The following is a 14,603-nucleotide window of genomic DNA, read 5'->3' as shown; positions in this document are numbered from 1 at the left end:
GCTGTCTGCTCTCTCCTCTGATCATCAACCACCCAATCTGTCTCCTCCAGTACTTGCTGTAAACAAATGCCATCACCATCTACCCTGGAATAAGTCAGATCTGAGAGGCCTCTTTAAGAAATGTTTCCTCATCTAAATCCAACCAACCAGCCGGCGCTGCAGCTCACTAGGCTAATCCTCCGCCTGTGGCGCCGGCACCCTGGGTTCTAGTCCCAGTTGGGGCGCCGGTTCTGTCCCAGTTGCTCCTCTTCCAGTCCATCTCTCTGCTATGGCCCAGGAAGGCAGTAGAGGATGGCCCAAGTGTTTGAGCCCTGCACCCGCATGGGAGACCAGGGGGAAGCACCTGGCTCCTGGCTTCAGATCGGCGCAGCCAACTGGGGGGTGAACCAATGGAAAAAGGAAGACCTTTCTCTCTGTCTCTCTCTCTCTCTCTCACTGTCTAACTCTGTCAAAAAAAAAAAAAAAAAAATCCAACCAGTCCCCCAGAAATCATTCCTAGTCATTCATTTTCCTCCAGTTGCATAACTACAACCCTTCCACTAAAGAGAACAAATGGCTACAACACTTCCTCACTATTTACCTGCTTCCACTCTTGCCCTGCTAATAATCTGTTCGGCACATTTGCAGCTGCAATAATCTTTTAAATACATAAACATCTAGTGACTTTATTTTATTTTCAGAAGGAACAAAGGACTTATATGGTCTGATCAGATTCTTCAGCTCTGGCCGGCACTGCAGCTCACTAGGCTAATCCTCCACCTGCGGCACCGGCACCCCAGGTTCTAGTCCCAGTTGGGGCGCTGGTTCTGTCCCAGTTGCTCCTCTTCCAGTCCAGCTCTCTGCTATGGCCCAGGAAGACAGTGGAGGATGGCCCAAGTGCTTGGGCCCTGCACCCGCATGGGAGACTAGAGGAAGCACCTGGCTCCTGGCTTTGGATCGGAGTAGTGCGCTGGCCGTAGCAGTCATTTGGGGGGTGAACCAGTGGAAGGAAGACCTGTCTCTCTGTCTCTCTCTCTCTCATTGTAAAAAAAAAAAATTCTTCAGCTCCATGGAAGGCTACCCTCCCCAACTCCCACATTCCAAACTCATCTTTTATGTCCTTTATGTTCTCATCTCAGGGCCTCTGCTCTCTCCTCCCTAATTGTCTGCTCATCATTCACATCTCTCCCAGAGGAAGCCAGCCTCTCTAGTTATGGTCCTCACAGTCCAATCGGGGTAAATAAATCTATCTTCTCAATCATTTAACATTTCTTTGTGTGAAAAACATCTCAAATTCTGCATCCTTTCGTTTTCTTGGCCCCAGTCAGAGCTATTTTTTTTAAGGATTTGTTGTCGTTGTTGTTGTTTTTGTTGTTGTTGTTGACAGGCAGAGTTAGACAGTGAGAGAAAGAGAGACAGAGAGGAAGGTCTTCCTTCTGTTGGTTCACCCCCCAAATGACTGCTACAGCCGGCGTGCTGTGCCGATTCAAAGCCAGGAGCCAGGTGCTTCCTCCTGGTCTCCCATGTAGGTGCAGGGCCCAAGCACTTGTGCCATCCTCCACTGTACTTCTGGGCCACAGTAGAGAGCTGGACTGGAAGAGGAGCAACCGGGACAGAATCCAGTGCCCAACCGGAACCAGAACCCGGGGTGCCGGTGCCGCAGGGGGAGGATTAGCCTAGTGAGCCGCGGCGCCGGCCCGAAGGATTTATTTTATTTATTCAAAAGAGTTACAGAGAGAGGTAGAGACACAGAGAGAGGTCCTTCATCCACTGATTCACTCCCAAGATGGCTGCAACAGCCAGAACTGAGCCTTTCCAGTCAGGAGCCAGGAGCTTCCTCCAGGTCTCCTATGTGGGCGCAGTGGCCCAAGGACTTGGGCCATTCTCTGCTGTGTTCCCAGGTGCATTAGCGGGAGCTGGACTGAACACTGAGCATCTTGGACTTGAACTGGCACCCATATGAGATGCTGCTGCAGGCCAGAGTTTTGGTTTTTTTTTTAAGATTTATTTATTTATTTGAAAGTCAGAGTTACACAGAGAGAGAAGAGGCAGAAAAAGAGAGAGAGAGAGAGAGAGGTCTTCCATCTGATGGTTCACTCCCCAATTGGCTGCAATGGCCGGAGCTACGCTGATCTGAAGCCAGAAGCCTGGAGCTTCCTCCAGGTCTCCCACAAGGGTGCAGGGGCCCAAAAACTTGGGCTATCTTTTACTGCTTTCCCAGGCCACAGTACAGAACTGGATCGGAAGTGGAGCAGCCAGGTCCTGAACCAGCGCCTATATGGGATACCGGCGCCTCAGGCCAGGGCGTTAACCCACTGTGCCACAGCGCCAGCCCTGCAGGCCCAGGTTTTAACCTGCTGTGCCATAGCGCTGGCCCCCAAATCAGAGCTTCTAATGATACATTTTTGTTGTGAGGTTGTTTGATTAATGTCTTACTTCACTACCACTATAAACTCCATGAGGACAGAGATAATATTTGGTTTAACTTTTTTTTTTTTTTTTTTTTTTTTTTGACAGGAAGAGTGGACAGTGAGAGAGGTAGAGAGAGAGAGAAAGGTCTTCCTTTACTGTTGATTCACCCTCCAATGGCCACTGCGGCCAACGCACCGCGCTGATCCGAAGCCAGGAGCCAGGTGCCTATCCTGGTCTCCCATGGGGTGGAGAGCCCAAGCACTTGGGCCATCCTCCACTGCCCTCCCGGGCCACAGCAGAGAGCTGGCCTGGAAGAGGGGCAACCGGGACAGAATCTGGCGTCCAGACCGGGACTAGAACCTGGTGTGCCGGCGCCGCAGGCGGAGGATTAGCCTAGTGAGCCGCGGCACCAGCCAGGTTTAACTTATTTTTAACCATGTAATTTCTCCTGCGTGGTATGCTGTATGTTCTCAGTAAATATTTGATGGCTGAGGGGATATTTAACAAGACAGCTTCCTTTCTCCCATAGCCTTTCCTTAAGTTGCCCTTCGTGTGTGTCATGTAGGAAATCCTTTGCATTTCTTCTCTTTACACTTGAAAATACTACCTTCAACTTCAGGCAAACAAGTGCTTTTAAAATTAAACATGACTTATTTTTCTTCTTCAAGAGGATGGCCCAAGTGTTTGGGCCCCTGCACCCGCATGGGAGACCTGGAAGAAGCTCCTGGCTCCTGGCTTTGGATAGGCGCAGCTCTGGCCATTGCAGCCATTTGGGGAGTGAACCCGTGGATGGAAGACCTCTCTCTCTGTGTAACTCTTCCAAATAAATTTTTTTTTTAAAGACAATTCTGAGACCCAAACAGGAGACCTAGTACTTTGTCTCACTATAGATAGGACTGGAGTTGGGAGAAGAAGAGATCTACTCTGTCCAGTAGAGAAAGCATCTCCTGCTGACCATGATGAGAGAGAGGCTGGAGGAACACTTCATAACCTTCTCTGCTCCCGTCTTCCCTGGGGCTGGACCAAATCACCTGAACCTCCTTTACTCCCCACAAACCACTGTGGCTCCTGTGCCGAGCCCTTGGACACTCTGCTTTCTCTGGATTTCCTGGCTAGATATAGAATAAAAAATTTAAAAATTCCTTTCTTTAGATTTCAGCAGGCTACACTGTTTTAAAAGCTGTAAAATTATAGAAAGTACAGAAAAATTAAAAAGAAAATACAGTGACAACTGAAGAGTTTACAGAGTATGGATTTCTTGCTCTGTGATGACTCAAATCAACTCCCATTTTTCTGATTCTAGATTCTAGACTTGGATGTCCCCTCATGGCCAACCCCCTTGTCAATCCCATCTTCTGTCACTACTCACCTTTCTTCTCCAAACACCTTACCTGTTTTCAGTTATATGGCTAGAGATCATTCCATGACTGAAGTAACTTCTAAATGGCTAAAAAGAAATCAACATTGTATATATTAAGACCACAATGTTTGCAAAACAAACCCAACACCTCTTATATGTGTATATTACATACACACACACACACATACACACATACACATGCACACACATCAAGAGAGTACACAGAGTCTGTATGTGTCTGCATGTGAGACAAATGTTTTGCAGATTATTATAGGAACATGTAAGGTATATATGAGGGACAGCAATAGTAACATTGGGGTCAGGTAGCAAACAGACCAAAGAAAAAGAATGCAAAGTAAAAAGACAAATGGCTGCAAAATGAAAAGAAAAATTCACTTCTTTTCAAATTTACTATTTTTAACTACTAAAGAAAACTGGACCAACCACTATCAAGTTGCTAACCATGTGGACATTTCTTTTTCTCCCTTTAAAAACAACTTTTCTATATTTCCAATATATATTAATATTATTAATATTAATTTTAATACACTAATTTATAATCAGCAATGAGGAGGAACCCAAGGAACTTAGAAGTATACTGACATAAATTTCCTGGGAAACAAAAGAACTAATTCTCAGCTTTTGGGCATGGCATGTTAGGTTAAAAACTAATCAAAATTTAATGTGCAGAAGGATCTAGAGTCCAAAGAGTTCAAAATTTCAAAACGCAATTTTAATCTCCCTCAACAACTATTGTATTTTTTCCAATTTTTAAAGTAATATATGTTCATTGTACAACACAATATAAAGAACCTACAATCTCTAAGAACTATCAACATTTTGATACATTTTCTTCAAAACTTTTTTCTATGGTACAACCACAGAATATCTAATTATCATTAAATAGTTCTCTACCCTTGGGAATTTACATTGTTATACTAACTCCTCTATATCAAGAACAACACTGTAGAGGCTGCTATTGTTGCATAGCGGGGTAAGCTGCTGCCTAAGGCATTCTATCTGAGCACTGGTTTGAGTCCTGGTTTCTCCAGTTCTGAATCAGCTCCCTGCTAATGCTCCCTGGGAAGGGAGCAGATGATGGCCCAAGTACTTGGGTCCCTGACACCCACAAATGAAGACCTGAATAGAGTTCAGTCTCTTGGTTTTGCCTGGCCCAGCCCTGGCCATTGTGGCCATCTGGGGAGTGAATCAATGGATGGAAGAGTGCTCTCTACGTTTTTCTCTCTCTTTCTCCCCCTTTCTCCATAACTCTACTTTCAAATAAATAATTTTTTTTAAAAAAGGAATAATGCTGTAATGAACAACTTATAATAAGTTTTGTCTGCAGCTCTGATTAGTTTCTTAAGTCAAATTTGGAAGTGAATGTTGAGTGAAAAGGCAGAATTACACTGCCAAACTGTTTTCAATAAAGTTTGATCCAGTACATTCCCACTTACAATCTGTGAATGTGTCTCAGGGTCTCATCGTCAATACTGCCTAGCGAAACGATTTAAACAGATTTGCCAAGTTGACCAATGAAAAATGGTATTTCCTTCTTGTCTTATTTTACTTCCCTTTGCTTTTTAATTAAGTAGAAAATTTTGGCTATGTTTAGCGGCCATTTAGATTTCCCTTTGTTATGTAACTTTATATTCTCTGGACATTAATCAGTTTGTCTTATTATTATTTATTTATTTTTAAAGTCAGAGTTACAGACAGAGAAGGAGACAGAGAGAGATCTTCCATCTTCTGGTTCACTTCCCAGATGGCTGCAATGGTCAGCACTGGGCCAGGCTGAAGCCAGGAGCCAGGAATTTCATGCAGGTCTCCCATCTGGATGGTATGGATCCAAAAACGTGGACCATCTTCTGCTGCTTTTATTTTTTTTTCTTTTATTACTTACTGTTATTGGAAAGTCAGAGCTACACAGAGAGATGGAGAGACTGGAGAGAGGGAGAGATATTCCATCCACTAGTTCACTCCCCAAATGGCCGCAATGGCTGGGGCTGGGCCAGGACAATGCCAGAAGCCAGGAGCTTCATCCAGGTCTCCCACATGGGTGGCAGGGGTACAGACACTTAGGCCATCTTTCGCTGCTTTTCCTAGGCCATTATCAGGGAACTGGATTGGAAGTGGAACAGCCAGGACATGAACCAGTGTCCATATGGGACGCCAGCGTTGCAGGTAGCGGCTTTACCTGTTACGCCACAATGCTGGCCCCTGATCTGTAAAAGTTTAAAAGAGTAAAATAATAATAAAGTTTATTGGGGCTTCTCACATGAAATGGTACTAACACATAAATGTATTGGTCATCTCAAGTAATTCTGGTAAGAACCTAAGAAGTTCATGATAGCATGATCCTTTCTCTTGTTGACCAAAACAGAAGTTAAAGAACTTATTCAAGGTCACAGAGCTGGTGAACTGAATAGCTGGGATTCAACTGTATAAACATTTGGCTAACAAGAAAATTAGATCTGTATCTCATACCATACACACATAAAAATTTTATATGGATTAGGGATCTAAATGTGAAAAATTAAACCATACAAGTACTAAAGGGTGAATTTCTCTTCAACCTTTGATTAAAAGCCTTTTACTATATAATGTCTCAAAATCCAGAGGCAATAAAAGACATAAAATTTACATAAAAAATTTCTACACTGCAAAAAGCCTCCATCATAAACAAAGCAATTATAAACATGAAAGAAATATTGGGAATATATACTAGTGACACAATACTAATAGTTCAAATATACATAGAACTCCTAAAAATGAAGGGACAAATGATCTCCTAAAGCCTATGCTCTATAGTTCAGTTAATAACATTGCACCAATATTAAAATGGGAAGAAGAGGGCCGGCGCCGTGGCTCAACAGGCTAATCCTCCACCTATGGTGCCGGCACACCGGGTTCTAGTCCCGGTCGGGGCACCGGATTCTGTCCCGGCTGCCCCTCTTCCAAGCCAGCTCTCTGCTATGCCCTGGGAGTGCAGTGGAGGATGGCCCAAGTGCTTGGGCCCTGCACCCCATGGGAGACCAGGAGAAGCACCTGGCTCCTGCCTTTGGATCAGTGCAGTGCACCGGCTGCAGCACGTTGGCCGCGGCGGCCATTGGAGGGTGAACCAACGGCAAAAGGAAGACCTTTCTCTCTGTCTCTCTCTCTCTCTCACTGTCCACTCTGCCTGTCAAAAATAAAATTAAATAAATAAATAAATAAAATGGGAAGAAGAGATAAAAATAAAACATAAAACCAGGAGTGTGCCCGGTGATGCAGTCACTTGTGACATCTGCATCCCATACTGGAGTGCAAGCTCCTCTCCTGGCTCTTCTGCCTTTATTCAGCTTCCTGTTAATGTATCTGAGAGACAACAGATGATGATCAAGTATGTGGGTCCCTGCTGTCAACACAGGAGACTTGCCTGGAGTTTCTTGCTTCTGGCTTCAGCCTGGCCCAAGTTCTAGTTGTTGAGGACATTTGAGGAATTAACTTGGGGACAGAAAAAGATCTGTTTCTCCATGCCATCAAATAGAATTTTTTAAATAAATAAAAATTTTTAAAAAGAAATTTTAAAATACATTTTTTAAAATAATGAAAAAATAAATATTGTTTTTCCAGATATACAAAAGCAGAAAGAATTAATCACCTGAAAAATTTCACTACAAAAAAATATTAAGGGGGCTGGCACTGTGGTACAGCTGGCTAAACTGCCTCCACAGTGCTGGCATCCCATATGGGCTCCAGTTTGAGTTCTGGATGCTCCACTTCTGCTCCAGCTCTCTGCTATAGCCTGGGAAAGCAGTGGAAGATGGTCCAAGTCCTTGGATCCCTGCAGCCGCGTAGGAGACCCAGAAGAATCTCCTGGCTCCTGGCTTCAGATCAGCTTAGCTCCAGCTGTTGCAGCCACTTGCGGAGTGAACCAGCAGATGGAAGACCTCTCTCTCTGCCTCTGCCTCTCTGTAACTCTGACTTTCAAGTAAATAAGTCTTTAAAAAAAAAAAAGTTGAATGCTTAAACAAAAATAATAGCAATATATTGATATACTGGGAAATATACAACGTATGTAAAAGATCAACTCCTGCTTCATGATCAGACAGAGGGCTTGTACTAGGCCATGGTGGTACCCAGGAGAACTGAGGACTAAACAACGCAGGTCCAAGACAGCTCTTCTGGCTGAGTAGTTTCGGGGACTGTCTGTGCCCTGGTTCCCAATCTTGATTCTGCAGTTTACTCACAGAGCATGTCTCAGCCTGGAAGTAAATGCTTACTGCTGTTGCTTGTGTACAGAAACAGCCTGGCATTTATTATCTGAAGGTTCAGTTGACAAAGGCGTTACATTTGGAGAATTATTCTTAGGCTTATTACCTAGCACCCAACAGAATTCCTGGCTCACAGAAGCACCACCACACTGCCAAGTGCAAGGATCTCACGGGAAAACAGTTCTAGCACAGGGAGAAGGCAACGGGATTTCTTGTAACACAGGTTAAGGAAATGATAAATTAGGATTGGCAGTGTTGTATCTTGAAAAAAAAATTAAGTAAAAATATAGAAAAACAATTAAGCAACTCCTTTCTCTTCTCTTTCACAGCATTACATACCTCGCCAGCCTGAGATTCTGAAAGTTCCAGCAGGAAAGGAATTTCTGTGTCAAAGTTAGCAAAGAAGCTGGTCCACTGATGTTCAAAAGCTACCAAATCCTAGGAAGAAATGAAAAAGACAGTGTGTGTGGTTATAGAAAGAAACCAAAATCACAAAACTATGACTGACCAGAGATACCAGACCATTTATGTATACTGCTTTTAAAGGTAGCAGCAAACTGCTGAAACACAGTGTAAGATTCAGACGGATGAATCTCAAAAACATCACGCTGGGGCCGGCACTGTGATGTAGTGGGGAAAGCTGCTGCCTGCAGTGCTGGCATCCCATTTGGGCACCGGTTCAGGTCCTGGCTGCTCCACTTCCAATCCAGCTCTCTGCTATGGCCTGGGAAAGCAGTAGAAGATAGCCCAAGTGTTTGGGCCCCTGCACCCGTGTGAGAGACCCGGAAGAAGCTCCTGGCTCCTGGCTTCAGATCAGCCCAGCTCCAGCTGTTGCAGCCATCTGGGAAGTGAACCAGTGGATGGAAGACCTCTCTCTCTCCCTCTCTCTCTGCCTTTCAAATAAATAAATAGATCTTAAAAAAAAAAAAAAATCAACATCATGCCAAGTGGAAGAAGCTAGATGTAAAAGACCACCTGGTATGTGATCATTTACATGAAATATGTAAAAAAGGCAAATCTGTGGAGACAGCCTAAGCTGGGGGTGGGCGTGGAGACTGACTACAAGTGGGTTTAAGGGAACTTTTGGGTTTGATGAAAACATTCTAAAATTTAATTGTGGTAATGGTTGCACATCTCTGTAAACTTATTAAGAATCATTGAATCGTACACTTAAAATGTGTGCATTTATGGTATATGCTATATTCTTTTTTTTTTTTTTTTGACAGGGAGAGTGGACAGTGAGAGAGAGAGATAGAGAGAAAGGTCTTCCTTTGCTGCTGGTTCACCCTCCAATGGCCGCCGCGGCCGCAGCGCTACTGCCAGTGCACCGTGCTGATCCGAAGGCAGGAGCCAAGTGCTTCTCCTGGTCTCCCATGGGGTGCAGGGCCCAAGCACTTGGGCCACCCTCCACTGCACTCCCAGGCCATAGCAGAGAGCCGGCCTGGAAGAGGGGCAACCCAGACAGAATCCGGTGCCCCAACCGGGACTAGAACCTGGTGTGCCGGTGCCGCTAGGCGGAGGATTAGCCTGTTGAGCCATGGCGCTGGCCCGGTATATGCTATATTCTAAAAAGCCCTTTTAAAAAAGGACAGTAATGACCCCCAAGAGCCTTAATTTAGTTCTCCAACCCATGATGGAGGGAGGAAGTTGTGCCAAAAGAATCACACCATGAAGCTTTGTTCAGGGCAACTGACTTGACCTTAGAAGTTCAGGGGGTCAGGGGTGGCACCAAACCCTCTTCTTTTTCAAACCCTCTTCCCAGTGGTCACACGAGTACTGAGAACTCTGCTCACTACCCAGCTGACTCCCTTAAGCATGCAACCTCTACACCTACCTCAAACCAGACTGCTTCTCAGCCTTCTCTCTGAACTCCTTCCTGCCTGATCCCAGCACATATACACATCGCTTTCTGCTACTAGCTTTTAAGTTATCATTAGTTAATTTAAAAAAACCCAACCAGCTATGATTTAATTGTTTAAGACATTCAAGTACTTTTTTGTCTTTATTTTGAAGATGCTCGTAATCTGTACTCAAATTTGAAAGTCATTTTCACTGTCCAAATTACTCAGCATGACAGTTCCTATGTTGGATAACAGGGTCCTGCTCATAGCAGGCATTTTGGTTGCCACACCAAAACACACTGGCTGGCTCTATTTCCTCTATTTCTCTTTCCCAGTCGGGGATACATAAGTACTCAGATCTGTAGGCTCTGTGCTAGTTATGCACTGACTGTTCTTCTGGCCCTAGGCATGAAACAGAGAAGGCCACTGCTGGGAATATTTGGTGTAAACAATATTCCCACTAATAGCTTCTCTACTTGTTGCTCAGATTATCTATTCTACAGACCTGCCTTCAGGTAAGTGTGTGCATATATTTACCTATACACACATATTTACATGCATATTATTTACAGTATGTATTATGTACAAATGCATAACTGTTTTTCAATAATCATATAAGTTACTGCGCTAATATTACTTCCTGAATATATTTTACATATAACGTGAGCTAAAACAAATCAGGGGTGTGTGTGTGTGTGTGTGTGTGTATGGTTCTTCAAAAAGTTCACGGAAAATGGAATGAAAAGATAAGTTTATTTTGGGGTGGGCATTTGGCACAGCAGGTAAGCCACCTGCATTCCTTATCAGAATGCCTGGTTGGAGTCCCAGTTCCTTTGCTTCTGATCTAGCTTCCTGCTAATGCACACTCTTGGAGGCAGCAGATGATGACTCGAGTACTTGGGTCTCTGTGACCCAAATGAGAAATGGGAATTGAGTTCCATGCTCCTGGCTTTGGTCTTGCTGAGTCTTGGATGTTGTAGGCATTTGGGGAGTGAAACAGAAATGGAAGATCTCTCTCTGCTTTTCAAATAAAATGAAAATAAATAAAATTTCTTAAAAAGCAGAGGCTGGTATTGTGGCACCCATGTTGCCTGGAACTTCATTTGGGTTTCTCATGTGGGTGGCAGCAACTCAACCACTTGAGCCATCACTGCAGTATTCCAGTGTGTACATTAGCAGGAAGGCAGATCAGAAGTGGAGTCTGGACTTGAATTGCTTGGGATCTGGGTATCTTAAGCAGTAGTTCAACTGCTTCACAAAACACTCTCCTCTAAATTTATCTTTTAATTCCATTTTTCCACAAACTCTTTGAAGTTCCCTTGTATACATATATACAATCAAGTGCCGCATAACTATGTTTCAATCATGTTCACACAAGGACAAAATTGCCTAACAATGCATTTCTCAGGATGTATCCTAGTCGTTAAGTAATAGATAACTGTATAAATACACACACATATGGTGGGGGAAGAATTTCCTAGTCCTATCCACTGAGGAGGTCTAGAACAATCATCAAAAAGGTCTGGGATAGGACATGTACAAGATAAGCCTGGAATATCTTACCACAGTAGTTGGCAAGGAAGTTACCTTATCATAGTAGTTGGCAGGGACCATCAGCATTGTGCTAAAAGGATTTGTGAAATGGGCTGCGGCACTGCGGTGTGGAAGGTGAAGCCTCCACCTGCAATGCCGGTATCCATTCCATATGGGCACCAGTTTGAGTTCCAGCTGCTCTACTTCCTAATCAGCTCTCTGCTAGTGCTCCTGGGAAAGCAACAGATGACCTAAGCCTTTGGACCCCTGCACCCATATGGGAGACCAAGAAGCTCCTGGCTCCTGGCTTTGGATCAGCCCAGTTCTGGCCATTGTGGCCACTTGAGGAGTGAATCAGTGGATGAAGATCTCATAGGGGCCGGCGCAGTGGCACAGCGGGTTAACGCCCTGGCCTGAAGTGCCGGCATCCCATATGGGTGCCGATTCAAGACCCAGCTGCTCCACTTCCAATCCAGCTCTCTATGGCCTGGGAAAGCAGTAGAAGATGGCCCAAGTCCTTGGGCCCCTGCACCTGCATGGGAGACCCAGAAGAAGCTCCTGGCTCCTGTCTTTGGATCAACGCAGCTCCGGCTGTTGCAACCAATTGGGGTGTGAACCAACGGATGGAAGACCTCTCTCTCTCTCTGCCTCTCCTTTCTCTGTGTAACTCTGATTTGTGAACCAAATTGAAGGTTGCTCACTACCCAAACATGGAATAACGTGAGTCATGAAAGATGATAACTGCAGTGGATATAAACACATCAAATATGTGTTAAAGCCAGGAGTTCAAATATATATATTAAAGTGGTTACTTCTAGAAAATGGTTAAGAATCAACCCTTTTTTTTTTTTTTAAAGATTTATTTATTTATTTGAAAGTCAGAGTTACACAGAGAGAGATGGAGAAGCAGAAAGAGAGGTCTTCCATCCGCTGCTTCACTCCCCAATTGGCTGCGATGGTCAGCGCTGTGCTGATCGGAAGCCAGGAGCCAGGAGCCAGGAGCTTCTTCTGGGTCTCCCACGTGGTTGCAGGGGCCCGAGCACTTGGGCCATCTTCTGCTGCTTTCCCAGGCCATAGCAGAGAGCTGGATCGGAAATGGAGCAGCCGGGACTCAAACCCGAGACCATATGGGATGCCAGCACTGCAGGTAGCAGCTTTACCCACTACGCCACAGCACTGGCCCCAAGAACAAACCTTATTTTGAAAACTAGTGAGTAAAAGCAGGAGTTCAAGTGTTTATTCTGCTTTTCATACACAAACTTTACTATTATATAACCAAATAGCAAGTTGACTATTTCTCTTTAGAAAAGTAATATAAATGAGAAGGCATTACAGAATTGGAATATCACCATTATGCAATGGTGAATTAATGATCCAATTATGGAATTAAAGATCTTAGGATTGTACATCAATGACTGTTCACAAAACAAAAAGAAAATGAATTGCATGTTATGTGTTTCTTGATGGGGAACACAACAGCCTCCAGGAAGAAGTGTGCCTCTAAAAACTCAATCCTGAAATTAAACTTCTAGATTCAATTGCTAGTAATCACAAAATACTGAAGACTAAGGGAAATATGAACTACATCATGGGAATGCAATGAACAAAATCCCAATTGACGTCAACAATAAGGCCAATTATTTGGTTTCTTCAATAGAGAGCAGGAGAGGCAGTGAAGAGATGGAGGGAGAACCTACAGAATAAAAAACCTAAAACACCCATGCATACAGGCAGGCAAAGCTAAACTATGTGGTAATGGAAACACAACTGGCTGACAAAATTGCAAAGAAAAGTAAGCAGGAGGTTAGCACAGAATTCATGCTATTCTTGTGGGTGTGGAAGGTGATAGGTTTGGCAGAAAGCACTCAGACTGCTTCTGGGGTGGCTGGTGAGATTCTGTTGCTTTGCTTTAAAATAATTCATTAGGTTTCACATAGTCTTAGCTGTTTTCTGAGGCCACATTGTTTTAATAAGAAGTTTTTAAAAGCTAATGCAGGGGCCCGAGTTGTGGTACAGCAGGTTAACCTGTCACTTATGATGCTGGCATCCTATCGGAGTTCAGGTTCAAGTCCCAGTTACTCTGCTTCCAGTGCAGCTTCCTGCTAATGCACGTGGGAAGGTAAGCAGATGGCGGCCCAAACGTGGACCCCAGCCACCCATGTGGAAGACCCAGATGGAGTTCTGGCTCATGGCTTCAACCTGGACCAGTCCTGGCTATTGTGGCCATCTGGGGAGTGAACCAGGGGATGGAATAGCTCTTTTTCTTTCAAATGAACAAATCTTTAAAATAAAAACTTAAGCAAATGTAATATTTATTCATTAGAGAAAACTCAGAAAATATAGAATAAAATCATTGTTAACATTTTGGCAAATGTTCTCTCATCCTGTTCTTACCCATGCGTTTCATATACACAAATACACATACTTGTAACTACTAATCTGCAGCTGTCTAGGTCAGGCTGCCTTGCCACACCATCTCTGTGCCTTGACCCAGAAAACCAGCCCTTCAGGTTTGGGTTCCTGAGCTACAGGTACCAGGGCCAATCAGGTCCCTGATTCTGGGTCCGGGACAGTCTCCCCACTTTGGCAAGCGTTACTCCTACGTGTCCTTCAGGGCTCTGGAAAGAAAGTACACTCCTCACTAACACCAACCACAGACCCTCAGTGTCTATTCCACTCCTCTGGTCCCATATCCACTCTCCATCTCAAGCTGGCTGCCACCACATCCTAGTGCTGAAGGTGTGTTTAAATTCAGAAAGATCTGTGGTGGAACCTCTGCTCTGCCTCTTACTGGTTATGTTATCTTGGAAATTTCACATCTCTGAACCTCAAATGCCTAATATGTGTATAACTGGGGTGACTACTAGTTACCTGACTGAGATGTTATAGGAATTCAATGAAATGATTGTATAAAGTGCTGTTACCAGGTCTGGCATGCATGAAGTGTCTCAAAGTTGTCAATTTCTCTGGCTGTACTGTAGGCCAGTTGGAGGCTGGCTGTCAGAGCACCTAAGTCTGCCCTTCTTATCCTGATGTTTATTTGCTATTTTTCTCAGACTCCTGTAATGTACATCACTGGCTTCAGGGAAGTCATGCCTAAGGCTGCCTCCCTGTGTGTTTCTTTGCCTGACCTACTTGGCCCTATTCAATCCTTTTTGGCTATACTAGAATGTTTCACTAAACACAAAAGGAACCAATATAGTTATTAGTATAGAATACATT

At 44.2% G+C, this 14,603-nt stretch overlaps 1 protein-coding gene across 2 annotated transcripts in view; it reads right to left on the bottom strand.

The window, feature by feature from the left end:
• The window catches only part of DNAAF9 (dynein axonemal assembly factor 9), a 131,574-nt gene that overhangs the window by 78,564 nt on the left and 38,407 nt on the right, over window positions 1-14,603 (bottom strand). For both annotated transcript variants that reach the window (XM_062203933.1, XM_062203934.1), the window contains 2 exons: window positions 8,347-8,445; window positions 3,783-3,838 (listed from right to left, as the gene is read on the bottom strand). In XM_062203933.1, coding sequence (XP_062059917.1) covers window positions 3,783-3,838; window positions 8,347-8,445 — 155 coding nt within the window. The remainder of the gene's footprint in view (window positions 1-3,782; window positions 3,839-8,346; window positions 8,446-14,603) is intronic.

Source organism: Lepus europaeus, chromosome 10 (assembly GCF_033115175.1).
Source record: "Lepus europaeus isolate LE1 chromosome 10, mLepTim1.pri, whole genome shotgun sequence".
Lineage (NCBI taxonomy): Eukaryota > Metazoa > Chordata > Mammalia > Lagomorpha > Leporidae > Lepus > Lepus europaeus.
Note: the sequence above shows the minus strand (reverse complement) of the source record. Positions and strands in the feature narration are given on the sequence as shown.